At 34.4% G+C, this 27,792-nt stretch overlaps 1 protein-coding gene across 5 annotated transcripts; it reads left to right on the top strand.

Annotated features, from left to right (window-relative positions):
• Positions 1 to 8,919: 8,919 nt before the first annotated feature.
• LOC115959445 (WD and tetratricopeptide repeats protein 1) lies at positions 8,920 to 27,096 on the top strand. Of its 5 annotated transcripts, none has more exons than XM_031077830.1 (20): positions 8,920 to 9,304; positions 10,707 to 10,775; positions 11,641 to 11,718; positions 13,046 to 13,180; positions 13,277 to 13,384; positions 13,534 to 13,662; positions 14,481 to 14,596; positions 14,689 to 14,806; positions 15,780 to 15,885; positions 16,933 to 17,078; positions 17,205 to 17,375; positions 17,482 to 17,592; positions 17,785 to 17,896; positions 18,924 to 19,273; positions 19,571 to 19,661; positions 23,677 to 23,772; positions 23,875 to 23,945; positions 24,019 to 24,146; positions 26,031 to 26,136; positions 26,635 to 27,096. In XM_031077830.1, the coding sequence occupies exons 1-19, from the start codon at positions 9,242 to 9,244 to the stop codon at positions 26,110 to 26,112; spliced, it is 2,280 nt and encodes a 759-aa protein (XP_030933690.1). In that variant the 5' UTR covers positions 8,920 to 9,241; the 3' UTR covers positions 26,113 to 26,136; positions 26,635 to 27,096. The 5 variants fall into 5 exon arrangements, with proteins under 5 accessions (XP_030933690.1, XP_030933688.1, XP_030933687.1 ...); XM_031077828.1 differs by having other exon boundaries at positions 8,920 to 9,313; positions 16,936 to 17,078; XM_031077827.1 differs by having other exon boundaries at positions 8,920 to 9,313; positions 26,688 to 27,096.
• Positions 27,097 to 27,792: the final 696 nt, after the last annotated feature.

Raw genomic sequence — 27,792 nt, 5'->3', positions numbered from 1 at the left:
GTGTTCGTATTTCCTACACTTAATACAAGCAATAGGTATGTGATATGTCTATATTTCAAATTTAGTAAATAGCCTTTTTTATCTTTTAGGTGATTAGGTAGATTATCTATCAATTTCATTATTATATCTTTTTGTTTCCTTTTTCTTTTATTGACTTTGAGTGGGTTGGTTGATTTTAGCTCTTCATTTTTCTTTACTTTCTCTACCTCTTCCTGTTTAACGTTAAACATTTCCATTAATTCATTTATTACATCTTTCTCAAACTCTAATTTACTGATTTGTTTAACAATTTTATTATGTCTATCACATTGTTTCTTAGTATGTCCATATTGTTTACTGTAAGGACGCGTTTCGTGGCGGACCGTAACAGTGTCGGGTTCGCGCGTGAAAAGGCCCCTAACAATATCATTTGTAGAGCGTGGGTTTGGAAGGCTAGGCCTTGGTTGATAGGCGGTGGGTTTTTCGCGGTGTTCGTACCAGTTTAAGTTTTCCTACACCCCTGGAGTCTTTCTCCTGGAGGTGGGCTGGGTGGCTCAGGTTTCTGGCCATTTTTCCCAACCCCCCTCTTTTGGCGCGCCTTCCTTTTTATTATATAGTCCGTTTTGGCTGATCCGGACCCTCCACTTGTAGGTCAGGCAGGAGCTTGTTTCTGTATCCATCCCATCAGCTGTCCTGTCTAACTTTTTATTAGTTGCATGGATCGACGTTCGCACCGCCCAAACGTCTTTTCTCATTAACCAGCTCTGGGTATTGGCAGGTGCATTTACTGAAGGGGGTCGGACGCACTTTCTCTGGTCCGAGTTCACACCCTGCTTCCCTATGGGCCCCATTCCGTTCACATCCCTTTGAGGGGGCTGTTTGGGGATTGCCTACACCAAGGTGTTGGTCTTCCTGTTGAAGCTATGGAATGCCGAGGACAGGGTAAGTTCTCAGCCGTTCCCCTTGCTACCTCGGCCACTGAGCATTTGTCTTCGGCAAGGTACCTCCTCGGCACGGGCCCTGGGCCTAGATAGAGTTTGGGCCGGACTGCAGAACTCTCGGACCCACATTTACATTTATGACAAATAGTATTTCTAATATGTCTGTCAGTTTTCTCATTATCTGATGACTCAGTAATATTTAAAATTGTTAAGTCTCTTTTTTTGTTTATATCTAAAGGTGAATTTAAAATTTATATCTTTTTAGTTAATTATGACAAACTATCATTTTGGGTATATATCATAAATCCTTCAATTGATTTTAGTCTTTTATCAATTTTTTCTTTGAAACTATTATTATTCCTAGGATTATTATTTGTCCATCCTTGTTGACTAGTTATACTAAAGTACTATTTTCTCTTTCTTTTTCTATCTCTTCTTTTATATCTATAGGAGTTCTTTCTTTCTCTACTTCTATCATTCCTAACTTCTTTTGCACTATGTGACTATCTTCTTTACTATCTGTTAGAGTTGTTTTTAGTGTCTTTACGTCATTTCCTTCATCAATTGTCTCTCTTAAACTATCTTTTTTACTATTTTTAATATCTGTCATGTTTATAGATATGTCAGTACTTACTAAGTTATTATTTTGTCTATTATGCCAATTATCTATCACAGTTTTTGCTAAAGGTGTTCTATGATGAGGTTCAAAATCTCTTTATCTTTCTTTTTCTAATTCTGAATTTAAAACTTTCATTCTTTCAAGAATGTTCAAAAAAATATTATTTTTTCTTTCTACTTTAGTGTATGTAATGGATCTTTCAACAGTTTTTAAAGATTCTAATTTTTTATTAATCATGTCTAACAAACTATTATTGTGTCTATCAGTCTATCGGTTGATTTTATCTCTTGTTAATGTACTCCAATTATTTGTGCTGTTATTATAGTTATAATCATCTATATCACTATCAGAATCAGAATCTGTTTCATCATAATTCATATTACTATTTAACCAATTATTGTCTATATTTCTTATGCTATAACCTTCATTATAATCTGTATCATCATAGTCCATGTTTCTAATTAGTGTGTGCCTAACTTAAGTGTGAACAAGCAAACAGATGATAAACTGATAAATGTATTTATTCTATTTCAAAGCAATTAACAATTACTGGCAGAACTATTACTAACCAATGGTATCCTTGCTATTGAGACCACCTCCTCGGGAAACTCCATTGTGGGACCACCCAAACAACGGCTGTCCGTCGGTTAACAAAAACGGGCTAACCAATGCCAAACTATGGTTTGCCAACGAGTCTTGAGGCTAACCAATGCTATCAAGGAGCAAGTAGTTGCTATATAGTAATATCAATTCCTAGTAACTTCTTAATTGTAAAAAAATAAAACTCATACATCTACCACCCATGGCTCTGATACCATAAATACCCCAGGAGAGAGCATAGTGGTAATATGGAAGCATAAACAATGATAAAATGGGTAATAAAGAAGAAAACAGCAAAATAAATATATTCGAAATAAGTTAAAACAGAATATAGAATATGAAAACAAAAACTAGTAAAATCTTACATGAATAAAAACTTCTATCTTTGATACAAGCTTGAAAATAAAACTGTCTGAAGAGTTACAAGATTACAAAGTAAAATCTGTCTTTAAAATTGAAAAGTTACAATATTTTGTCTGAAGGGAATGGTTACAGGATTACAGGAGAGGAAAGATTTCAAGAGTCTTTCTAAGGGAGAGATGGCTATCTTCTTTCTAGGACTTCTAAATTTTAAACCTGAGAATTGAACCTCAATTTTGAACCTTATCTTTTGTCTTCGGAGTTTGTCCTTTTATAGATGAAATGAACCATGGTAAGTCTTCAAAAGTAACCTGAGTTAGTAAAGTTAACTCAAGTTAATCTGTTGGTTGAAACTTGTAAAATACTATAGATGAATAGTAGTCTTTTCATAAAGTGAATTTTGATGACTCTGTCTGGGAATCTGTCAGAGTACTATTCACGTGTGCAGATGAATAGTGATTTGTCATAAATATCTGTATGATTTTCTGAATCTGTCTAGGTGGTTTGTCTGAAAGTTATTCACGCATGCTTGGTGAATAGTTATTTGTCATAATTATTTTTGAAGAGAACAAGCTATTAATCTGTCGTTCTGTTTTGTCAGTCATATGTCATAGGGATCTTGAGAGTCTTAAAATGCTTCTAGGTGAGTCCTGTAGTTTGGAGAGGAGGATTCCATTATCGTGTCATCTTCATCGTCCAAAATTTGTGATGTAGCTTCAAGTAGCTGTTTTCTATCTAAGACGGAGGCAAGCTGGCACTGGACTTGACTTTTCTCTAGAAGGAAATTAGAACTTTCTATCTAGGAGGAAGAGGTATTTTCTGTAATTCTTGGCAAATAGGATCAAAATTAAACTTATTCCACCATTTTAATTTAAATTTTCTGGTAAATATGGGGAAAGGATACTGGGGATGTCTTTCTATCCTGTATTCCCATCTAATGATCCATGGGAGATTTGAAAACCTATAAAAGAATTGCAAAAGACGTGGAAAATTCTTAAGTTACGGTATGTTTGGTTCTTTCTTGAAAGTCTCATAGGTTTTTAAGAGACCAGGAGGGAGAATCATAGCTTTAGGACCTTAGGAATTCCACCAGTCAATGAACCATCTTGGTATCATTATGTCTTTCTTTCTATACATATCAAAATGGAAAAACCAAATATGTCTGTAAATATTATTTTGGAGTAGAATGAACCTATCCTAGGCTTCTATATAATCATAATAATTATAAAATTGAAGGTCAAAGAGTTGGGAAAAGTTCTTAGTGATCCAGGGTTGTGCTTTCCATTGGGAGGGGGTGAGGATTTGTTTTATGACTACTTTAGAGTAGCCAATTCTGTTTGGGTCTTGGGAGCAAGGCATATGTGTTACCAAGATTGAGTCTGTATCAACTAAAATAAATTCACAAAATTTCTGAGTCTTTAAAGTTTCTATCTTAGGGTTAGGGCTGTCCAGAATGATCCGAGACCCGACTCACCTGAGAAAACCGACCAGATCCGATCTGACTCCGGCAGACCCAACTACTTTGGTGGTTGGCGGCGGATCTTCAACCCCAGAAACCAATTTTGGCGGGTCGGTTTCGGTTTTCTTCCCTTAAAACCAGAACTGACCGAAGAAACACAGATTCCGACCAACATTTTCCAGATTCTGGCAAAAAAAACCCAGATTTCAGCCAAAGTTTTCCAAATCTTGCCAAAAAAAACCCGAATTTCGGCGACATTTCACTTAGATCTGGCGAGATTTTAACTGGATTTGGCGAAATCTCATCGAATTCGGTGATATTTTCACTAGATCTAGCGAAATCTCATTGAATTCGGTGAGATTTTTGCCGGATCTAAGTTTTTCTCACCATTTTCTCGTCGTCTTCTCAGATCTGTGACTCTAACAGACCCGCTTGCCACATGTTGATGGTTTAATTCGCCCAATCCGATTACTCTGGCGGTTGGCGGCGGGTTCAATGTTTTGCCATTCGATTTCAGCAAGTCGGTTTCGGGTTGGGCACAAACCCAACCCATGGACAGCCTTACTTAGGGTGTTCCCATCCTGGGGGTATGAGCTGTCTAACTAGGAAGAGGGTATCTGTTATGTGCTGGTATTCTGGTTCAATCCATAAAATAAAATTTCAAGAATCTCTTGGAAGTTCAATACTGTGGTCTTCTTTGGGGGCTTGGGCTTCCTGAGATGTAGAGGATCTATACTTTGGTTGATTAGAGGAAGAGGCTAAAGGGGGAAAAATGATGCAACTATGTTAAATGGTAAAGGAGAAACTAATTCGATTCCTGATTTCCTAACCCGTGAATTCCTACAGGGAAGATGAGTTCCCTTGTAGATAAGAGCAACTCCCTAAAACCCAGAACTAGACAGTCTTATGTTGCTCCTCCGATTCCCTGTAGCAGATTTCTCCCTTGTTCGTCTTTCACCTCATCTACTTTCTCTTTGAACACATCCCAAGAAAGATCCCCATTAACATGTAGCCTAAACCCCTTTGAAGCAACCATATTTTCCAAATTTGATATGAAAAGTGGATTTTGGCAGATACAGATAGATGAGAAAGACAGATATAAAACTGCCTTTACGGTTACTTTTGGTTATTATGAGTGGAATGTCATGTCTTTTGGTTTAAAAAATGCACCTGGTGAATTTCAAAACATAATGAATGATATATTTACACATTTTATAGATTTTTCAATTGTTTAGATGATGTCTTAATTTTTTCTAAATCAATTGAGGACCATTGGAAACATTTAGATATATTTGTCAAAGTAATTAAACATAATTGATTAGTTGTCTCAACCACTAAGATGAATTTATTTCAAGATAAAATTCGATTTTTAGGTCATAATATTTATAAGGGAACCTTAAGCCCCATTGACAGAACCATTTAATTTGCAAATAAATTCCCAAATGAAATAAAAGATAAAAACCAATTACAGAGATTTCTTGGCAGCCTAAATTATGTTTCAGATTACTTTCAAGGATTAAGAAAGATATGTAGACCCTTGTATAAAAGGTTAGAAAAGAATCCTCCTTCATGGACAAACAGACATACAATGATAATCAAACAGATAAAAAAACATGTTAAGCAACTCCCTTGTATTGTTATTCCTTCCCCCAATACTTTAAAATTGTTAAGACAGATGCTTCTGACATAGGTTATGGTGGAATTCTAAAACAGGTAGCAAAAAATGATGCCAAAGAATAGATTGTTAGATTCCATTATGGCTCCTAGTTAGCTACCCAGCAGAATTACAGCACTATTAATAAAGAAATTTTATTTACTATATTATGTGTTTCAAAATTTCAAAATGATCTTTTTAATCAAAAGTTTTTAATTTGAGTTGATTGTAAAAGTGCTAAAGAAGTTTTACAGGAAGATGTTAAAAATCTTGCTTCCAAACAGAGTTTTGCTAGTGGTTAGCTCTAGTACCAAATGTTATAAACCCATGAGTATAATTCACCCTTGAAAACCAACATGTAAGGGGAGGGTGCCCAAGAGTTTATAAACACATGGTTAAACTTATACTTAATCCATGTGGGACACCAGGATCATAACATATACGTGAATAAAACCTACACAATGTGAGAGATAATATTGCGCGTAGTAGAAACATTATATACTTATTACATATTATCAGGATAAAATTCATTTAAAAAGACTTTTTGAGTAATATTTCTCCAAATCCCAAAACAATTCTTCCATGGAACCTCTTGACTTGAAAGCAAGGTGGTATCTCCTTAGCACATAAATGAGTGGTCTTTATGATGCTTTTCTGATTCATGCACTATCGATTTTTTCACAACTCTTAGGGCATGTTTGGTACATTGTAATGATTATTACATGGGAATATGAATAAGTATTACAAGGAATACATTAAGTAGAAATGTAATAAGTATTACTATTCATTAGTTTGGTGACCATTTAGGAATATAATCCTGAATATACATCCATAATTTAGTAGAGTATAAAAATATATATCCATAATTTAGTAGAGTATAAAAAGAAGATGTAATTAAATCATTTTTAAGTTAAATTTCCTAAAATACACTTATTTTAGGGTGTTCAAAATAGAGCTAATAATTAATAAGGAAAATTTATTTTCTTTCTTTTTGAAGATGTGGCAACTAATGGTTTTTTAGGAAATTTTTTTTAAAAATTATTACTTAAGATGAAGGAATAGATATTCAGTACTTTTGATAAGGAATATTTATTCCTCATTTTGAAGAATAACTATTCATAAGGAATAACTATTTATTGTAATAAAAACATAACCAAACAACCGAATAATAATGCCATAGGAATATCTATTACATTACAGTGTCTGTTACAGTTTACCAAACGTGCCCTTACATTGTTAGATTCTTGTTTCATATGCTGATTGCTAACATAGTTCAGAATTGTTTTATGATACATTAAGGTTAACCTTAGGAAGTAGATATCAATATGACTGGAATTTAAGGGTTGGATGGAAAATTTTCAATCCAAATTTGAGCCCACCGATGTTTCTACCACAAGCCCAAGTCCACATATGCATAACTAACAAGTACATATGGGTCCTGGACCTGTTCAATAAATCTTTGCCATATCAATGAAATGGATAGAAATTATCAATTCAAAATTGAAGCCCATCGTTGTTTCTACCCCAAGATCAAAGGCTGGTTGGGCCAGTCCGAAACCTACATACATTCGATTTCTGCATTAACCGGAACAGGGAAAAGAAAAGAAAAATTCGTTATCTTAGCACTATTATCTTTACATGAACGTGTCATTGAGTCATTCACCACCTATTAAAAGTAAAAAAGCTTTACCGTCGGCCCAATTGAATAAAAAATAATTTTTTGTTTGTTGTTTTTGGGTCTCAACGGAATTTGGTGGCAAGATGTAATAGTATCTATAGACTTTTCGATTGACTAAAACATAGATCTGAAATGTAAGTTTATTAAAAGTAGAAATACATACAAAAGAAGGGTGGTATGACTTAATGGTCAAAAAGATAATAAAGAGCCAGAATTTTTGATATTTTGAACCAATCATTTATAAAGATAAAGAAATTGAAGAGAATGTGAATCAAAGGATAAGAGGATGGTTGATGAAATTGAGAATCATATTAGAAATATTGTATGACCGTAGAATACCTATTAAATTAAATGCAAAATTGTATAAAACTACTCTTCGACTAGCTATGCTCTATGATATCGAATATTGGGCAATTAAGAAGTAGCATATTCATAAAATAAGTATAGCTAAAAAAAGAATGTTAAGATAGATAAGTGAGAATACATGAAAACATAGACCTGAAATGTAAAGACTTTCGATTGACTAAAACATTTTTGTTTTTTGTTTGTTGTTTTTGGGTCTCAATGGAATTTGGTGGCAAGATGCACTAGTGTCTAAAGACTTTCGATTGACTAAAACATAGACCTGAAATGTAAGTTTATTAAAAGTAGAAATACATTCAAAAGAAGGGTGGTAAGACTTAATAGTCAAAAAGATAATAAAGAGCGAGAATTTTTTATATTTTGGAACAATCATTCATAAAGATAAAGAAATTCAAGAGGATGTGAATCAAGAGGATAAAAGGATGGTTGATGAAGTTGAGAATCATATCAAAAATATTGTATGATCGTAGAATACCTATTAAATTAAATGCAAAATTGTAGAGGAAAACTCAAAATAACATTAGTAAAAAAAAAAAAAAAAACTTATTAGTCGAGGAAGTTACCAGGAATATGACTTGAGATAGAATATATTGGAGGAAAAGATGAGATTGACCCTATCCTTTCTATTAAGAATTCATAGTCAATCCCAAAAATTTTGGGATTAAGACTTGTTGTTCATTGAGACCACCATTAGTTATCTCGAAGGGACAATAATATAAGGGCAAGACTTAGGTATAGTAGTTAGATGCTGTTCCTTAGGTTCATTTCTTAAAATTCTGCCACAAGAATTTTTTCTTATGGGATGGAAGTGTATTTTTTAGTTAAGTAGCCACGTGGCTAAATCTTACGAGAGAAACCTAAAGAACAACATCTAGAATATTGTACCTAAATTTTGTTTATAATATAATAACATCAAGAGTCAAGACTACAATAATCCTCTCCTTTTTTTTTTTTTTTTTTTAATCTACAATAATCCATGGTATCATAAAGACATAAACTAATGTAACTCATGGATTTTAAACCAATAATATAATTATTATTTAAGGAAATATCTTAACATCTATATAATATATCATGATATACTCTAACAAAAGAATTTGACCGTATTAGATAAGTATTATTCTAACAAAAGAGTTTCTCAAAAAAATAAAAATAAAAAAATCCATGTTTATAATTTTATAATTGATAAGTATCTATAGTATATTCTATAATAACATACATAAAAAAACATAGAACATGGCATAAGAGTGAGTGGAAAGAACTAGAGGTTTCCGGTTAAGAGTTATCAGGAAATTTAGAGGGAAGTTCCACCACGGTTGAGGCACGTACACAAAATATGCGATCTTATTTGCATCCGTGTATATATAAAAAAGTAGTATAAAAACTTCAACTATAAAAGCCATTCCTTTATTGGTGATAATAATTATAACAGAACGAAAAAAAAAAAAAAAATACGTACATACAAAACACACACAAAAGGATCGGAAAACCGCCTTTACTGAGAGAGCTAGCTATTCACAGCGGTGATCGGAGTCGGCGATCGGGTTAGGGTTTTGTTTTTCTTCCGTTTTTGCTCGGAGCTCCTTCAATGGAGTCGTTTGGTTTTCACGACGGCAACATCTACGATTTCCTCGAGAATCGTTACTACAACGTTCGCCAAGTACTTTACATTTTCCATGATGAATTTGAATTGGATTGTGTTAATTTTGTTTATTGTTTAATTTGAATTTGATTTAATTCCTATTCCAATTTTGACTGTGATTCTTGATTGAATTGTGTTTTGGATGTGTGGAACGTGTTGTGAGTTTTGTTTAATTTTGGGAAATGAATCACAGAATGGACAAACAGTTTGAAATTGAATTTCTTTGATTCTTGAAGTGTAAATTGTATGATATAGGTGCTTACAGCTTTAATTTTGGTTAGTAGTGGTATATACATTGTTGATGAATTGCTGGACGATAAATTAGTTATTATATTAAGGCTTGGTGAACCTGAAAGAAGAAAGTTGTTGGTGTAGGAAGAGGAATTCACATTTTTATGAGAGCTGGTGATAGTGTGAAATACAGCTTTTCTTTTTTGGATAGGTAAATGTAATTTTATTGACCTCGTGAAAATAGTCACTAAGTAGCCTAGAGAATTACAGTTGGAAAAATACCTACATATGGGTCGACTCTATGAGGAATGAACAGAGTTACTATCTGTGAGACTCGATACAAAAGACCATCTTAAAGAGAACTAATGAAGGATGCTTGCAATTGAGTTGACATGCACTTAGTGTAGACATTATTCAGGATTAGGGTTTGTTACCCAATTGGGTAATTCTACTTATTGCTTGCAAAAATTAAAAAATGAGAATGGAAGAAGGTACAATTTTAAGCAAGTATACGAGATAGACGATTCAGCTATGTCCTATGGTTGTGTTTTGTATTCCACTAACGTTCTTATTTTGAGGACAGCTATATTCAGCTATGTGAGCACTTTTTTGATAATGCAATAGTTACAATGGGGGTGGTGGGATTTGAATTCTGGATGTTTACGTTGGAAACATCAGGAGGTTCTAGTTGAGCTACAAAGCTCCTTTTTAGCTATGTGAGCACTTTTGTGGAGTTTGGGTTGAGAGTTACTCTCCTATGTGTTTTAATATGGCAGCTATATTCCTCTTAATATTTCATTAGGGTTTAAAAAGAAGAGTCTAGGAGGAAATAGTTTTTAAAGATAAAAAAATCCTAGTAGTTTGTCCCATAAATTATAGTGATTGAATCTACATTGATATACCTTTAAATTTGTGCTACATATGATTCTCAGGGAATTGACTGTCTTTGATTTTTCTCTTTTGCTGCCAAAGGGTCTCTGTCTTTCATCTTTTTTGTTTTTAGGATCTTGGACCAGTTCCATTTTCAAATTTAACTTAGTTAATTTTGACCAACATCAAAGGGAGTGATTCATATCGTATTGCCACTTGGGGCACTGATTTTATATAACAGAGTGTTGTGTTTTATTTTGTAATTTTGCTTTATTCAAGGTCTAAGAGAATATTTTTGGTGTCTATATAGGATGTTAATCACAATTTGCAGATGCACTCATCATTGGTACGAAGGCTCTCCCTTGAAAAAGTGATGGAGGTTAGTATGTGGTTCAGTATTTGATATTTGTATATAATGATAGAATGGTCATGGTTTATGCAGCCTTGTCACAAATCCATATTATCTCTTGAATTTTTATTTTTATTTTATTTATTTATTTTTACCTTGGACTCTATTAATTTAATTTTTTGTTTTTCCTCTGTGATCCTAGCAAAGTATATAATAGATTCTGAGAGGTCCACCTATGTGGATTCACAATATATTTAAACAATGTAGTAAAAATGGCTGCAAATGAGCATTAGCTCAAATGACACTTTCTCCTTCCATAATAATGGGTGAGGTCATGGATTCAAGACTTACTAGATGAGTGTGTAACATATCAACAAAAAAAAAAGTATTGAAAAAGGAAAAAATAATGAGAAGGTTTAAGGGAGCCTAGAAAAATTATTTTAAATTGAAACACTAAAAGTATGTTGAATCCAAATTGGAATCTTCTAGTTCTATTACACTCAAGTCCAACAGCTGCAAGATAAGCAAGAAATTTTTTTATTAAATTTTATTTTTGTACATAATTCATTCTTTGTAATTCTTTAGGTTTCTTTGTGTCCATTGTACATGTAGTAGTTCTTCAATAAATTATTCTTACTCATAAAAAAAAAAGGTGCTAAGAGTTCAGTTCATCCACTGTCTCTTGAAGGAGCTGAGAATTTTTTTTTTATAATGTAAAAGCCCTTGGTATTTATGACTCCCTAGCGTTTTGGATTAGCGATTACCAAAAATAAGTGCTAAGCCAAGGACCAGGGAATTCCAATTAGTTTATAAAACTATGTGGTAAATGGTATGTGGTCTCAAAGTTCTTACAATGTATTAAAAGTAATTGTGTTTATTATCTCTCTCTCAATAGGGACATCAAGGTTGTGTTAATGCTGTGGCATGGAATTCCAAAGGTTCGCTTTTGATATCTGGATCAGATGATACAAGGGTATGATTATTTGATATTTATAAGTTGGAATTTACTCTCTATTGATAAATAATAATTATCATTGTATTTTTCATTAGGCTAGTTTGCACTATATGCGACCTATTTATGCATTATTTGAGAGGTTTGCATATAGATATGCTACATATGAGAACATTTTAAGTTTTCTACGCATAGGTATCATTGTTTATCCCACTGAGGCTGTTATTTATTTACTTCGACCATTTCTTGCTTTCTCTCTTCCACTTTATTGCATAAAACTTTCCAAATTTGTATTTTTGATAAATTCTAGCCATTTTCTGAGTGACTTGTCAATTATCATGCACCTCATGCTACATCATTTGGTTTAATTCATACAAGCTTTGTAAATTGGTCCTCTACGCAGTTTGGTTTCTTGGAAATTGCAAATTGATAATTGATGATTCATATATTGTGTCACATGGTTGTGCAAAGGGAATTTTCAGCTGTTTGATTTGAGAATTTTGTCCAAAGATTGGTCTCATCATAGGAATGATGACATGAAAATAATGATCTTCTAGGAGAATATAAGATGCTAACTTGAAGTTTAGGGTTAATTTGTTAAACTGGTATCACAATATGAAAATTTTACCCCCATCACATACATACTCATAACACCCATGTTTCGTTGCACATAGCTCAGGACAATTCAGATGTATGTGGGCATCTAAATTCCCACCATCCTCACTTTAATAGACATTTGGATTCTCCTTTAAAAAGGTAGGTTTCCATATTCTCATAGATTGGGAAAGGTCAATTTTTTTAAAGTGTCAATTTTACCATAATTGAATATCCTTTGACTATCTAAAATAGAACACTTTTTTAATCAAACATCTCTCCTCTATTGCCAGGTGCTTATGCTATGTATTCAATTTTTATTCTAATTATTTTTTAATATTATGCTTACATTCACGGGTAACACGTTTTTCACTGTGTTTATAAACCTAAGGATATTTTGGTAAGAAAAAATAATTTCTATGGTATTCAAGAGGTCGGCTAAGAAAAGAGTGAAAGTACGCAGTGCCTTTTTTTTGGGGGGGGGGAGTAGGGGGGCTGTTATTCTTATATTAGCTATAAACTTTGCAGATTTGAGGTAGGGTGAGGAAAATGAGTATTCTATGACTTAGATGACCTTATCTTTGAACTCAAAGCTACTAACTTGATGGTGTTTTTGATAGAATGAATTAAAGGAGACTGCTAATTAGCTAATCAACTCATCATCTATGGATGCTAGGTTTTCTATGGCCTTTCTGCTATATTCTTGTGTTACCTATTTCTTGACAGAAAGTATTAATGCTTTGTTTTTGTGCAGCTTAATATTTGGAGCTATTACAGTCGGACGCTTTTGCATTCTATAGAGACTGGGCATTCTGCAAACATATTCTGTACAAAGTTTGTGCCCGAAACCTCTGATGAGCTTGTTGCCTCTGGTGCTGGAGATGCAGAAGTAATTTCCTAATCAGTTTGTATGTTTGTACGTGGGAGCTATTTGTGTGCTGTTAGTAGATATAATTGGTGATTTCACTTACTGATTATTATGCAGGTGCGGCTATTTAATTTGTCACGCTTAAGTGGGAGAGGACCTGATGATAATGTTATCGCTCCATCAGCATTGTATCAGTGTCACACTAGAAGAGTAAAAAAATTAGCTGTAAGATCTTGTTTAAAATCACTGTAAAGCGTTAATTTAATGGTTTAATGCTGTTATATGAAGACAGAAATAGAAAGTCACATGTTATATTAACAGTCTCTCTCTTGCTTTTTCTTCTAGTAACTTTGCCTACCTCTTTTTGGTTGTAGGTTGAAGTTGGAAACCCCAATGTGGTATGGAGTGCTAGTGAAGATGGGACTTTGAGACAGCATGACTTTCGAGAGGGCACATCTTGTCCTCCAGCTGGATCTTCTCATCAAGAATGTCGCAATGTTCTAGTAAGTGGCATATACAATTGGGCCTTCCCTTCGTGGTTATCATCACAATCTCATGGAGCTTGGCCTCCATATGCTTGTCAGGTGTTGGCTTGATGTGATTGTCTTTGCAAAATTTTTGCTTTTAGTTGTGCATATAGACATTTCTTTCTTTGTCACACATTAACATTAGGTTGGGGGAAATATTACATATTTCTTGTCAGCCACTAAGACACTGAAACTTCAGCTAATTGACTTCTCAATCAATACATCAGAAGGAAAAACCTATATTCCATCCCATTTATAATACAACAGAAACTTTGCGCTTACTTAAGTAAAAAATTTTCTGGATTGCAATGTAAACCCAATTTGCTGTTTATCAAAGTGTGCTAATGCTAATGATTGAAACCTGGATTGAATTTCGCTTCTTCATGTTTGAGTGATCACAACTCTCATCTTGATTACTTCTGTCATGGTACTCTAAAAAGTACTTCAAATATTGCAGTGTTATTTTTCTTGTTGAAGTTTACATGAAAACCCTATACAAGAGGGATCTTCTTGGCAAACAATGTGAGTGAGATACCTTACTTAGTAGGCTTGATGCCAACAGCTTGATCCTTGAGACATTAGGCAGTTATCCACATTGTGGTTGCCTTGACCTTTGGCTGGGTGGCTGCATTTACATAATGCATTGAAAATATGCTTTTTAAGTTTTGTTGAAATGATTCTTTGGTGTTCCTGACCTTGAGGTGCTTTCTGTTTGAACTTCATCTCATCCAAGCTTAGTTCTTTTGGAAATTTTGAATATTTTTCCTCTTTTCTCAATTATTATTTAATGGCAGCTTGATTTGCGGAGTGGAGCAAAGAGGTCACTTTCTGATCCTCCTAAACAAGTTCTTGCTCTAAAATCTTTTGATATCAGTTCCACTAGGCCTCATTTGCTCCTTGTTGGTGGGAGGTACTTCATTTTGTTGGTGAATAATGATTTCATAAGTTAAAAATTACTCACATTCCTGATCCAACAGATCTCTGATTTTCATATGTTTGCAGTGATGCATTTGCACGTTTATATGATAGAAGGATGCTGCCGCCACTGACCTCTTGTAGGAAAAGGACATTGCCACCTCCTTGTGTTAACTATTTCTGCCCAATGCATCTCTCTGACCGTGTGAGTTTTAGAAGTTCTTGCTGACTACTATTGCGCTTTATTATGACTACTACCACTAGTATTTACACTTTACATATTATATTATTTTTGCTACTAGTGATTACAAGGATGCTGCCACCTCCTTGCTCAAACTATTTTTGCATTTGTGGCACCATCGCTCATAGGAATAGTAATTTAGGGTGCTTCAAGAATTTACATTTCTTATGGTAGAAAAACCTATAATGTTTTTTTGAGCATTCTCAATTCTGTTGGTCTCATTCTTTGGCACTCTTTTTCTTTTTTTCTTTTTTTGGGACTTCTCTTCCTCTACTTATTCTTTATCTTCATTGTGTTTTGAGGAAAATATTTTGATGTTCATTACCATTTGTGAATTAGGGTTGTATGATTTTGGGTTTTGACATTAATTAGTCTTTAATCTTTATAGACCCTAATAGAAGCCTCTTTTGGTCAATTTTGATTCTATCTAACTGCATCTTCTCTTGACTTTTTCTTATGTTGCTGCTTATGATACATTTTTGACTGTGTTCCATATGTTAGCTACCATAGGACAGCGTATTCATTCGAACTGGTTTGGAGGAATCTCCTCTAACCCATTATGTGGCTATTCAGATGACCATCCTGTGTCCATTTTAATCCCATGACCTAGTAAGTCATCTACAGAAGTCACATGATTATTAAATAAGTCATGATTGAAAGCACATGTGGATGGTTGTTTGAATTGCCATGTTGTAGCTTGAAGGAATCTCTTCCAATTCATACATGGCTATTCAGATGGGCATCCATATGCATTTGTGTATTTTAATTACATGACCTATAACATGACTATTAAATAAGTCATGTGATTGAAGGCACACATGGATGATCATTTGAATTTTCATGTTGTGGCTTGGAGTTGATTTGGAGGAAAATTTTGTCTGCTGTGGGCTAGCATTATAGAAGAATGACATTGTCTACTTTTTTTTCATATTTGCAGGGGCGTCAAAGCTTGCACCTTACTCATGTTACATTTAGTCCAAATGGAGAAGAGGTTCTCCTTAGTTATAGTGGAGAGCATGTGTACCTGATGGATGTAAATAATGGTATGTTATTCACCTGAAACCTCTAACTCCCAAGGCTTGGTTGTTGTAGGTAATAAATTAAGATACTTTTATTGTGCCAATTTGGGCTATGGACAAACAATTGTGGGCACAGAAATAGTTTCTGACTGGACATGTTTATTTTTCTTTGTCATCTATCTGTTGATATACTGGTAAGACATTTTTTTTAATCAAATCTTAGTGAATGGACACGTTTATTTTTCTTCACCATCTTTCTGTTAATGTACTGCAAAGACACATTTTTTAATTGAATCTTAAGACCTGCCTTTAATAATTAATTCCTATGAAATTTTCGTGTGTATAAGTGCAGGAAAGTGTCAACTTCCTGTATACCTCATATCTCATTTTTCATCTTTCAATGAATTACTTACTTTTTACTGATTAAAAAAAGAAGAAGATAAAAGATAAGGCACCAGAACAATTTCAATTTTTGAAGCAGTCCAGAACCTCAGTTTTCACTTTTTGAAATATATTTTTCAAATACAAGAACATGTCATTTTGCAATTTTAGTGATGACAGATCCATATTCTTTTTTGACTTAAAATCCTTATGCGTTAATTTTTATTCATTTCTCTATTTTTTTAGATATTTGAAATTCTTTAGGAGTAGTTCAAACAAACTTCCTCATCTTCTCCTATTTCTTATAAATGTACTCTTATTTATTAAAAAAAAAATGGGCTTCAATCCTTTCCTTGCTGGCCGTTATGAATTACCTAAAACATTTTAAGTTTAGGACTTCTTTTTGAATTTCAATATCATAGCCTCTGCATTCCAAGAGTGTCACCCTAAATGTGATCTAAGCTGATATTGATGTAAAATAGGTTTTGGTGTCAGTTTTTGGTTGGCTAAGTGTTAAACATAAGTTACGGTCTAAGATTTAAATATGTTATTCTTTAGATATCCACAATGATATTTTTGCCAACATAGTTTTAGTATCTTCTTTTTGTCTAGTCTATATTCTATTGTTTGGTATAGTCAGATCAGCAAAATTGTCAAGATGATATGCTTAAGTGGTTTTTGAATTCACAGCAGGCAGGAGTGCTATGCAATATACTCCAGGAGATGTTTCAAAATTGATGAGCTTCAGTCCTATACTTGACGGGGTAGAATTGCAGCCGCCAGTGTCCAATGTCTTCACAAGTCACCTTCCTAGGAAAAACAATGTTGCTGCCACGGTTTGCATCTTTGCTTTTCTACTTATTATTGTCACTGTTCTAGGAATAGATTTGTTTTCAATTGAATGATAACCTTGGCTGTTATTTCCTGAATATGTTATGGTTTGTTTAACATGGTTGTTACAGAGAGAAAAGTGCAGGAAACTAATTCAAATTGCGGAAAAATGCTTAGAGGAGGCAACAAATTATTTCTACGGCATTGAGGCATGCAGTGAGGTTTTGGATGGATATGTTCATGATGTTGGGCCTATGCTAAAGCAGGAATGTCTATGTCTACGTGCTGCTTTGTTGCTCCAGGTTATTCCTCCAAAAAAAAAAAAAAAAAAAGGTTATTTGAAAATTAAGTTACTTGGTTGGAAGTACAGTTTCATTCATTTGATATATACTCTTTTCTTTTTCCCAGAGGAAGTGGAAAAATGATCCTCATATGGCCGTAAGAGATTGTTACAATGCTAGAAGAATTGATAATTCCTCTTTTCAAGCACATTACTATATGTCTGAAGCTTTATCGCAGGTATGGATCATCCAACTTCATTCTATTCTTCTGGTCTACGTGTTTACACAGAACACAATCTGTAACTTAGTAATGGGTTTTGTGCTGGGCCAGGGACTACAAGATACTGCCTTGTCATCTAGGCATGTGAATTTGATGACTGAATCTGTCCCTTTAGTTATTTAGTGATTAATGAGTCTTATTTTCTTGCAGTTAGGCAAACATAAAGAGGCTCTAGAATTTGCCCTTGCAGCTCAAATGTTGTCCCCATCCAATTCTAAAGCGGTAGACAGAGTGGACAATGTCAAAAGGGATCTTGCTGCAGGTTTGTGTCTATAGTATGTTTTCTCCTTTTATTATTTCACCTATTGGTACACCCTATTTCTCAGCTGTTAGTGTAATGTCAATCCAGTTGGTTCCATAATAGTGCCTGGAAATTAAGATATTTTTAGTCATTAATTAAAGTGAGATAACTTGCCAACTTTAAGCAACCTTGAATGTCATTAGTATTGCAGTGCGCATTTCAATATTTAGTTACAAAGAGGAGGCTTTAGCATTTGTGGGTTAAGAATCTTAAGATGAAATTCAGTCTAGTTTAGAAGAATAGATGAGTCTAACTATCAGAAACCTCACTGAAGCTTAATGTAGTTAGCCCATGATATTTTATTCTTCTGCTGGGGAAAGGATATATAGAAACCCTGGTTGAAGTAGTTTCTAGATTTGATTGAAAGGTTGTTGGACAGAGGTTTAGATAAATCATTTTCATTGGTTTGATTTCACTGCTGACCTGTCACTATCAATTCTCCTGTGCATTAGGGACTTGATATTGATAAATGACCATATGTTCGAAAAGCTTAAGTTATTAGGAAACAGTGAATTTAATCATTTAACTATTATTCTAACCCCTCTCATGTTTAAGCCAAAATATAATAAATAGGGCATAACATGTGATTTTTACCTGTTTAAATTGGAGGTAGAGTGGAGCCTGTCATATGAGAGATGAAAATTTTCTTGGAAGTTGTAATTCAGCATATGTAATCTAGGGCAAGTTAGTTTTGCCAGCTGGAATCACTGCTTGAACAGGTCTACGAGGATACTTTTAAATGTGGTATATTCTTGTAAGAAACTTGGTTGCCACATGTTATATTTTGAATATGCAGTATGCTTGTCAGGAAACTTGGCCAGTGTATGGCAAAGAACCTAAGCTCATTGTAGCCCTTGAAAAGTGTTTTCCTATAATGTGACTTCCAATTCTATTAAGTTCAAGTCACCATGGTAGGACAGGTTGCCTTATGTTAGCAAATCCTGGTTTTGTGTAAAATGTAAATCTAACTTCATGATTGCATTAATAGTTGAAGCTGAAAAAAATAAAGCAAATGATGGATTGCCAAGGTCTGAATCAAGAGGTGGAAGAGTACTCTCATTAAGTGATATACTCTACCGTTCAGAAGCTAATAGTGATGCTTCGCAAGATGGTCCAAGATCTGAAAGAGAAGATTCTGATTATGATGAGGAAGTGGAGTTGGACTTTGAAACTTCAATATCGGGTGATGAAGGACGTGATGTTGAATCAAACATTCTTCATGGGAGTTTAAATGTGAGATTTCATCGAAGAGGTGATTCAGGTAGAGAAAGTGTTGGTGCAAATGGCATATGTGGATCACCTTCATCATCGTCACAAAATGACAGGATACCTTATCTGGTTCGTTTTCATGTTTTGTTTTTTTATATGCAAATGCAATTGTTTCTGGATTTTCCTTCTCATAAATGTTATGTTTACTTAATAGCTCACCTTTATAATTTAGCAGTCATTTTAACTATAAAAAAAGAAGAAAGAAGCAGCCATTGGAATTGCTGATTAATGCGCACACGCAAGCGCATTAAATGGGTTGCCCGAAATATGGAATCCTTTGTTCTCTTTCTTATCATATATTACATAATTTTTTCTCCCATTCATCTTGCATTGGCCATGTAAGTCATGCTTTTGTTTATTGTGCAGCCTGAGGTAGCTATTGATATGAAGCAGAGATATGTTGGCCACTGTAATGTTGGAACTGACATAAAGCAGGCCAGTTTTCTTGGCCAGAAAGGTACTTTCTTTAGTATTGGTCTTGTTATAATTAGATTATACTGTGCAAGTTTGCACTGGTTTTAAATTTCAACTGTTCATAGTAGTTGTAAAAACATTTGTCCCAAGTATTAAACTTCTACATAGTATCCCAGCACTGTATGCTGATCCAACAAAAATAACTACACTAACATTCTTCATTTGTAGACTTGCTGAATAACGCTGAACCAATTATGGGCCTTGCACATAGAGAATAGATAAATTACCAAAAAAGGATAGGCCTCACAAACAATCAGGCTTCAATCATCTGTTGTTAATAGCTAGAGGGAAAGAAAGTAAATCATTATAACGCAGAACAACCAGAACAAAACTGAAACAACAATAAAATAAAGGGATATGACCTAGGAGTAAACACCTAGGCCTTGCTTGGAGTTAGCATCAAGCGGGGAAACCACTAGGAGTCAGCACCTAGGGTGGACCTGGAGTCAACACCAAACCAAGGAAAGACCAAACGGCCATTGTTTTCATTCATCAAAATATTAACTATCTCCTCAAAGAGTAATAGATTGCTTATAAAGGATTACTAAATCCTAGTTCTAATTGACTAGGAAATCCTAATTGTCTTATTACGAAAATAACCTTGCTTCCAAATTAAAATATTAATAGCCTAATAAACTACTTGGACCTAAAACATAAAAAATACAATTGACTTGCAAATATAAATAATTCTAAATAAAAATCTTCTTGCGTCTCCCGTATCATTCTCCTCTGGTTGGAGAAAACTCAACCTCGAGTTTTAAAGCATTGAAGGATTAGGATGCTAACAAATAACACTTGTTTCAAGTCTGAAATCACCTTAAGGAGCATAGGGAAAAGAAAAACCTTGAATTCCACCACATCAAACTCATTTGGAATAACAAAATCAGTGTGTGGAATCAGTATAATCTCTTCTTGAACCTTATGAATGATAGGAAGCACTCTGGTTTTAACCTTTTCGACTTCACCAAGATGTAGATCTTCAAGTATTGTGGAGGGTTGATCAGAAGCACGTTCAACAACTTCAACTTACACATCATGTGCACCCTCAAGCTTGCTGGGTAGTTTTTGAGTGGGTGCCATTATCTTTTCTAGCTAGGCATTAATCCTAGTGATTATTTGCTCCCCCAACGTCCATGAAATAGGTGAAACATTCTGATTTGCCTTTCTTACAATGGCAAAAAGTGAACTAAAAAGATCCAAGGAAATGTCTTCACTTTCATTTATGACCAGACTCATAATTGTTTCCATGGTTGAAAGTACAGCAAGTGGATGGTTGGACCTAATCATCTTCAAGAAACTTTGAAACATCTCAACAACCAATGCATAACACTCAAGATCCAACATCACCAAGCATAACTTGACCTTTGCAATGGTATCAAGAATTGAAGTCACCTTCTTATAAGAGCGAGTAGAAATGAGACATATTTTCACATGCTGCCACAATCAATTGAAATATTTCCTTCATTTGCTCATCCTTATAAGGGGCATTTGGTGCTATTATTCTTGTAATCTCAATAATGCAAGATACAATTGAAACCTTCACATCCATTTCAGCATGTCTCAAAAGTTTATTATTGATTAGAGCCTTTACTGAGGGAAAAAGTGCATCTCGCATTGATTTGGATGGTACTTGCTCCACGTATGATAACAAATTTTCAACTTCATCAAGAAGAGTAAGGATGTCATCAATGGAGGAAGGAGGGTTAAGGAGTCTATTCCCAGCCTCCTTAAGCTGCTTTTCAAGATCACTATGAAAGGAAGTCATTTTTTTTTAGCTCAAACCTAGGGACACAAAACACAGAGATTGAAAGTTGAAATTGATGTTTTGATTTGATTTGATTTTTTTTTTTTTTTTTTTTTGGTGTGTGTGTGTGGGGGGGCCGGGTCTTCTACTTTTAAAGGAAAACTAGTGTTATATAAGCTGGGCTTAGGGCTTGTTAAAAGGATCGGGCTATGGGTTTTGCAATAGGATGACTTTTTATTTATTTATTTTTTTTATATTGGGTGCTAGCCTATTGGATTGAGCTAAATTTATAATGGGCTGTGTTGGGTTCTTTATTTGGGCCGGGTAAAATTGTGTTTGAGTGGCTAATGGGTTAGGTACAATTTTGAGAGACAAATGCGCTGGTTTTTTTTTTTGGTTGACAAAAAGCTTGGTTACGTAAATGGCTAAAGAAGGGAAATAGGGGAATTTAGACAGGCCAGTGGGATACCTCATGAGATTGGATAGATGTAGGTTTGGCGTTGCAGTAGAACCAGTGGCGTGCGAGGCTGAGGCTTTTGATGGTGTTGTGGTTGTGGTGGTTGGCCCTTCCGGCAGCTTGTGATGGCTGTGGGCAGTGGCTTTGGAACGACGGGGTGAGATCGGTATTAATGAATTCTTGCGGTTCTGTTCTGGTGGAGTGGGTTATGGGTTTTCTGGATCTGGTTTCCTTTATGGTGGTTGGCTTTTGTGTGGGTATTGTGGTTTGATGGGATGAGAAACACGGCAATGAATTTTTTTTTTTTGGGTGATATTTTCTGGTTCTTTTCTACGGTGATGCTTCAACAGATCGGTGTTTGCTCTGATACCAAATATGACGTAGGACAACCAGAACAAAATTGAAACAACAATAAAATAAAGGGATATGACCTAGGAGTTAGCACCTAGGCTTTGCTTGGAGTCAGCACCAAGCGGGGAAATCACTAGGAGTCAGCACCTAGGGTGAACCTGGAGTCAGCACCAGATCAAGGAAAGACCAAACGATCATTGTTTTCATTTATCAAAATATTAACTATCTCCTCAAGGAATACAATAGGTTTCTTATAAAGGATTACTAAACCCTAGTTCTAATTGGCTAGAAAACCCTAATTGCCTTATTATGAAAATAATCTTGTTTCCAAATTAAAATATTAATAGCCTAATAAACTACTAGGACCTAAAACATAAAAAATACAATTGACTTGCAAACATAAATAATACTAAATAAAAATCTTCTTGCGTCTCTTGCATCACATTGTGAGAGTACAACTGTAGAGTGATTGGCCTTTATTAAATATGTAAAAAATGTAAAAGATGACTGACATAAGGGTTGTTACCTTCACATCATCATTTCTTTTTTGTTCACTTGACATCTTAGTCAGCATCTGTTCACATTCAAACTTCCAATTGGTGATTATGTCTCATCTAATAAAATCTGTGCTTGAAAAAATTCTTAAGTGGATAATGTTTAATTAGATAAACCTCCTATATCCTCTCTCTCTCTGCCTTTTTAAAAAATTATTTTAGTCTTACTTATAGAAAGATGGTGAATGTGGGCCCTATTACTGTAAATGGCACTTCCTTTCCCATTTACTTGAGGGTGGGCTTCTTGGATGTCTATATTTTATTAAAGAATTGAATTTTCCTCCAAATTGATTTAAAAGAAAATTTCGTCAATCTATTATTTGGTGATTGAAATGATTATCCACATATGCTTTTAGTCATGTGACCTATTTAATAGTCATCTGATCTGTTTAAATGACTTAATAGATGATGTGATTAAAGTACAGTTGTTTAAATGACTTAATAGGTGATGTGCTTAAATTACATGAGAATGATTTTATTAATGGCCAAATTACATTGGAGGAGATTTCTTTAAACTGGTTTGCAAGAAAATTGTCGTTTATGGGGGGAAAAAAAGCCTTTTGCATACGTACATACTATTTTCGACTATTTTTGTGTGTGTGTGTGTGTGCACGCGTGATGCTAATACATGTATGGTAGTTTATTTTGAATCTTAATTTTCATAACGATTCGCATGTTTCAATATGAACTTCTGTCCTAGTTCTAAATTACTTTTGATATTTGATATTGATGTTGATACCTCCATTAGTATTTCTGTTTTTTTGGAACCTTGATATGATAGTTGATGTTGATGTATCCTCTTATTCATGCATCTTCCAAGTTTAATGGATGGAATTTTTGAGTCAATGGACAATATAATGTAGCAGTCACATTGTTTCTTTTGTGATTTAAGGTGAGTTTGTTGCTAGTGGAAGCGATGATGGAAGATGGTTTATCTGGGAAAAGCGAACTGGTAGACTGATAAAAATGCTTCTGGGAGATGATGCTGGTAATTGTTTTCTTTAACTGTGAGATAAATGGGATTTATTGCAGACTTTAGTCTCTTAATTGATTGTATTGTCTGATATCACTTTTTCGTGTCCTTTCTTAGTTGTGAACTGCGTCCAATGCCACCCATTTGATTCTGTTGTGGCAACTAGTGGGATTGATAACACAATAAAGGTAAGGGTTATCAGTAATAGTCTGTTGGAGAAGACAAGGATAATTTCTGAATTTTGGTGGTCCATTGTTGTAGATATGGACTCCAACCGCTTCTGTCCCATCAATTGTAGCAGGTGGAGCAGAAAGACCAGAAACTGCTGATGTTCTGGTTACCATGGAAAACAATCAACGAAAATTATCCCGTAACCGTGAAGCTATACTGTGAGCCCTATTGAGCCTTCAATATTTTTCCTGATATTTTATTAGATCAATATTCTGGTGGTTATTTATTTGTTTATTTGGATTGGCAAGTACATCATTCTGTGAGAAGATTTCCCTGCTTTTGTCAAATCAGTTTCCTTTCTCACCAGCGATCAAACTTGATTGCTTCCTCCTCCATTTTGGAGGTTATACTAGAATTGAAGTTCATATATGTTGCCCTTATCCTACTTATCTCTATATTTATAGTCAATTATACTAAATTACATTTCATTGTTTTCATTTCTTTTATAATATGTAGACAGTTAGTTAATTGCTAATACTAACAAAAGGCAATCCCAATAACAGTTTCACTCAAAAAATTTTGTCACATAAAATTCCTAGAAAGCCCTTCAAGGCTTCATCTTATAATGTTGCAAAACAAAATTGAAAATTTAGATGAAAAAGGTCAAATATAAATTTTAGCTACAAGATGTTCACTAACCCCACTACCCCGCTCTTCACTCTAATTTCTCTCCTCTTTGCTCTCTCTCTCTCTCTCTGTGTCTCTGGTTGAAGAGATTTTGACATGTGCAGAGGCTGGTTTTCTGTTAAAGGGAAAAGTGTGGTTCTGAATTTGTTAAAATCCAGATTCATACTATAGCTGCTCTTTCCTTGAACAGATCTGTGTAATCATGCTAATATTTAAAAGTATTAAGTGGTACTTGGCCAATCCACTACCTTCTTGTGTATTTACATCTTCCACAATAGTCAAGAGAAATGCAAATAATTACTTCAGAAAGAGGATGAGAAATACTTAAAAGATGTGATTTTACCAGGAGAAATTCTGAGATATAATTTACATATTTCACCAAGGAAGAGAACTTTTTCCTTGGTCAAATGGATAATTGGAAATGCAAGTAAAAATAAATTTTGAAATGAAGAAATCCCCTTAAATATAGGGGTGGTCATATTGATGAAATGATAAGGGAGAGTTGCTTGAGATGATTTGGTCGTGTGTATAGAAGAGTGATTAATGCACCAATGAGGAAGAGTGAATTGATTCAAGTCGAGGGAAAGAAAAAAGGTAGAGGAAGACCTAAAATAACATTATTAGAACAACAACAACCTAGAGTGCAATATGTTAATGTGCTGTGAAATATCATAAATTCATAATATTAATAGTCCGCGTCCTGGTGGTTTGTGCCTTTTCATTGGACATTCTAAATATATACTTCTCTTTGATAGTCACGGAATTTGTCATGCTTTGTAAGTTGTCTGCAAAATTGTTTTTATGAGTACTTTCATGAGTGTGGATTCTTTAGAATTTGTTAGACAAGAATGAGTTGGGTGTGGGCCTGAATCTATTGTCATGAGTCTCCCTACTTTTTTGACAGATACCTAAGATTGAAAAACTGAAATGCGATCTTCTGCTTTGAAATGAAAACATGTTACATGCCACATTGTTATTTTGAATCGAGTAGAAGCACCAATGTCAAACATGCCATAATATGTGAATGCTTCCTCCTACACAACGTCCAAGTCAATCAGAAGGGATGAATAGATAAAATTTGCTACTTGTGTTAAGATCTAGAATTTAGTTTTCAGATTGCCAATGAATTAAAGGGGGTCAACTGGCACTTTCTTCTCTCATCATAATGGGTCGGAAAATGAGGTTGTGGGTTCAAGGTCTACTGGGTCTGTGTAGTTTACCAATAAAAAATAGGGAAATTTAGTTTTAAGATTTAGACTAGCCTGCACATTGCATGTTGCACATAACATGTGTGAGCATGCAGAATCAAACTATGTTTCTACTAAAGGATTATATGTTTTGTTAATCCCATTCTCTTCAGATGGATTCTTACTTTGATTATATTCACAATGAAGAATTACTCTGTTAACGTGCAGGCCTTTGGAAATCTTTGAGCGGTTTCGGATGCATGAATTTAGTGAAGGGACATTTCATCCGTTTGAGTGTACACAGAGCTAATCGGCTTCTTATTGAAGCATGCATGTAAGTTATGCGCTGTCTGTTTGATCATTATATTTGTGTTTCCTGGTACTTCATATCATCGCTTAGTATTTCTTTATGGCCTGTTTGGATAGAGGGGGGAAGGAGGGGGAGTGGAGAGAAGTAGAGTAGTGTCGGCTAAAAATAAGCTAATTTTGTGCTAAATCTATTCTACTCTACTCTACTCCCCCTCCCTCCCCCTCAATCCAAACGGATCATTAGAGATTGTTATGTACAGACAATCAAAATGAATCTCAAGGTATAAGGTTTGCTAGTAATTTAAACAAATTGATTTGCTGAATGTGAAAGTTGTATACACACACACACCATGAAGTGGAAGCAACAAGTTGATGTTGTTATATCCGTATTCTCGACCCTGGATACCTTTGGATTTTTTTCTTTTTTATGAATAAAAGCTATGGATTGTTTTATTTATAGAATTGTCAACAAGGACATTATATTCCGGACCCTGATTGCTTTCTACTTTTATACCATGAACAGCTGCTGCCTGTTTAAATGTATATATTGAGTGGAGTTGTTTAAGCGAAATGCAGAAGGTCGTGAAAGGGAGAGATACGATCAACCATAGTGTTGGCAATAGGAAACCAGTTGATACTTTGATACTAAGTGGCGTCCTGCAAAAATAAATTGAAGATTGAATAAGGACACCCTTCATCCCTGGTTAGAGCTTTTTGGCTCTTTTCATGCTAATATTAATGAGTTCTCCTCTCAAATTTTCATACATCTGTTTGGTAATATACATCTGAAAATTTCTTGTATAGTTGGTGTACAGAATAAGAACACAGAACTCTCACATTTTGTGTTTTATTATTAAAATTTTCTCTATAACATGGTGCACAGTGCAGTTGCCACCTGTAATGTAATCACTTTTATCATTTCCATCGATCATAACGGTGTTCATCATAGTTCTGGTTGATTACTTAAAAATTCGAAACTTCTGGATATTGAATTCTTTAATTCACTACAAATTTAACACACCAATTCCGTAAAGTTAGCCCAACATGCCAGCAATATTATAGGCTTGGGTTTGTTGTCTTTAGCTGGTTCCTCGGACTTTGTTCACATTATTTATATTGTACCTGATGTCTTATTTTAACAAAATGGAAGTACTTCGTCTAATGCAAATCAATAATTTATGTCATGCATTTGATTAGAAAACTTTAGAAGGGGATCGGAGTGAATGGCTGTATGAGTCTTGACTAAAAGTTGTAGAATAAGAAAGTCGACTCCAATAAATTTTAATCATTGACGTGTACGCTTTAAGTAACATTGTCGGCCAATACATAATATGTTTGTCTTTTCCAAGAAAACTAGTTGGCACTTGGCACTCCTCTAATTCGATTTTTATTTTTGGGTGGATTTTCTTAGAAAATTCTAATTTTTATGGGCAAATTATTAAATGGTTTTTCTTTTATATAAAATATACTAGTATTACTCTCAAGTAATAGTTAGTGTTCGAGTGGTGGGTTCATTGGTCTCAAGCGCAATGTGAACCTAGAGAATTTAGGATCAATTTACCATACTATTGATCCATGTGGTTTCCAAAGCCTCTCGTGGAGAGGGATTGAGATGATCTACCAATAATTACACTAAAAACTGTATGAGCTCATGTTTAACCTCACTTAGGTTGGAAAAATG

This window comes from Quercus lobata, chromosome 9, assembly GCF_001633185.2.
Source record: "Quercus lobata isolate SW786 chromosome 9, ValleyOak3.0 Primary Assembly, whole genome shotgun sequence".
NCBI lineage: Eukaryota > Viridiplantae > Streptophyta > Magnoliopsida > Fagales > Fagaceae > Quercus > Quercus lobata.
Note: the sequence above shows the minus strand (reverse complement) of the source record. Positions and strands in the feature narration are given on the sequence as shown.

Bases quoted from the DNA above. Each gene is read 5' to 3' on its own strand.
- LOC115959445 (XM_031077827.1), top strand. From the start codon at position 9,242: ATGGAGTCGTTTGGTTTTCACGACGGCAACATCTACGATTTCCTCGAG. The intron at 9,314-10,706 runs GTACTTTACATT...GTGTCTATATAG, and splicing joins GTTACTACAACGTTCGCCAA to GATGTTAATCACAATTTGCA. The intron at 23,946-24,018 runs GTAAGGGTTATC...CCATTGTTGTAG, and splicing joins GGATTGATAACACAATAAAG to ATATGGACTCCAACCGCTTC.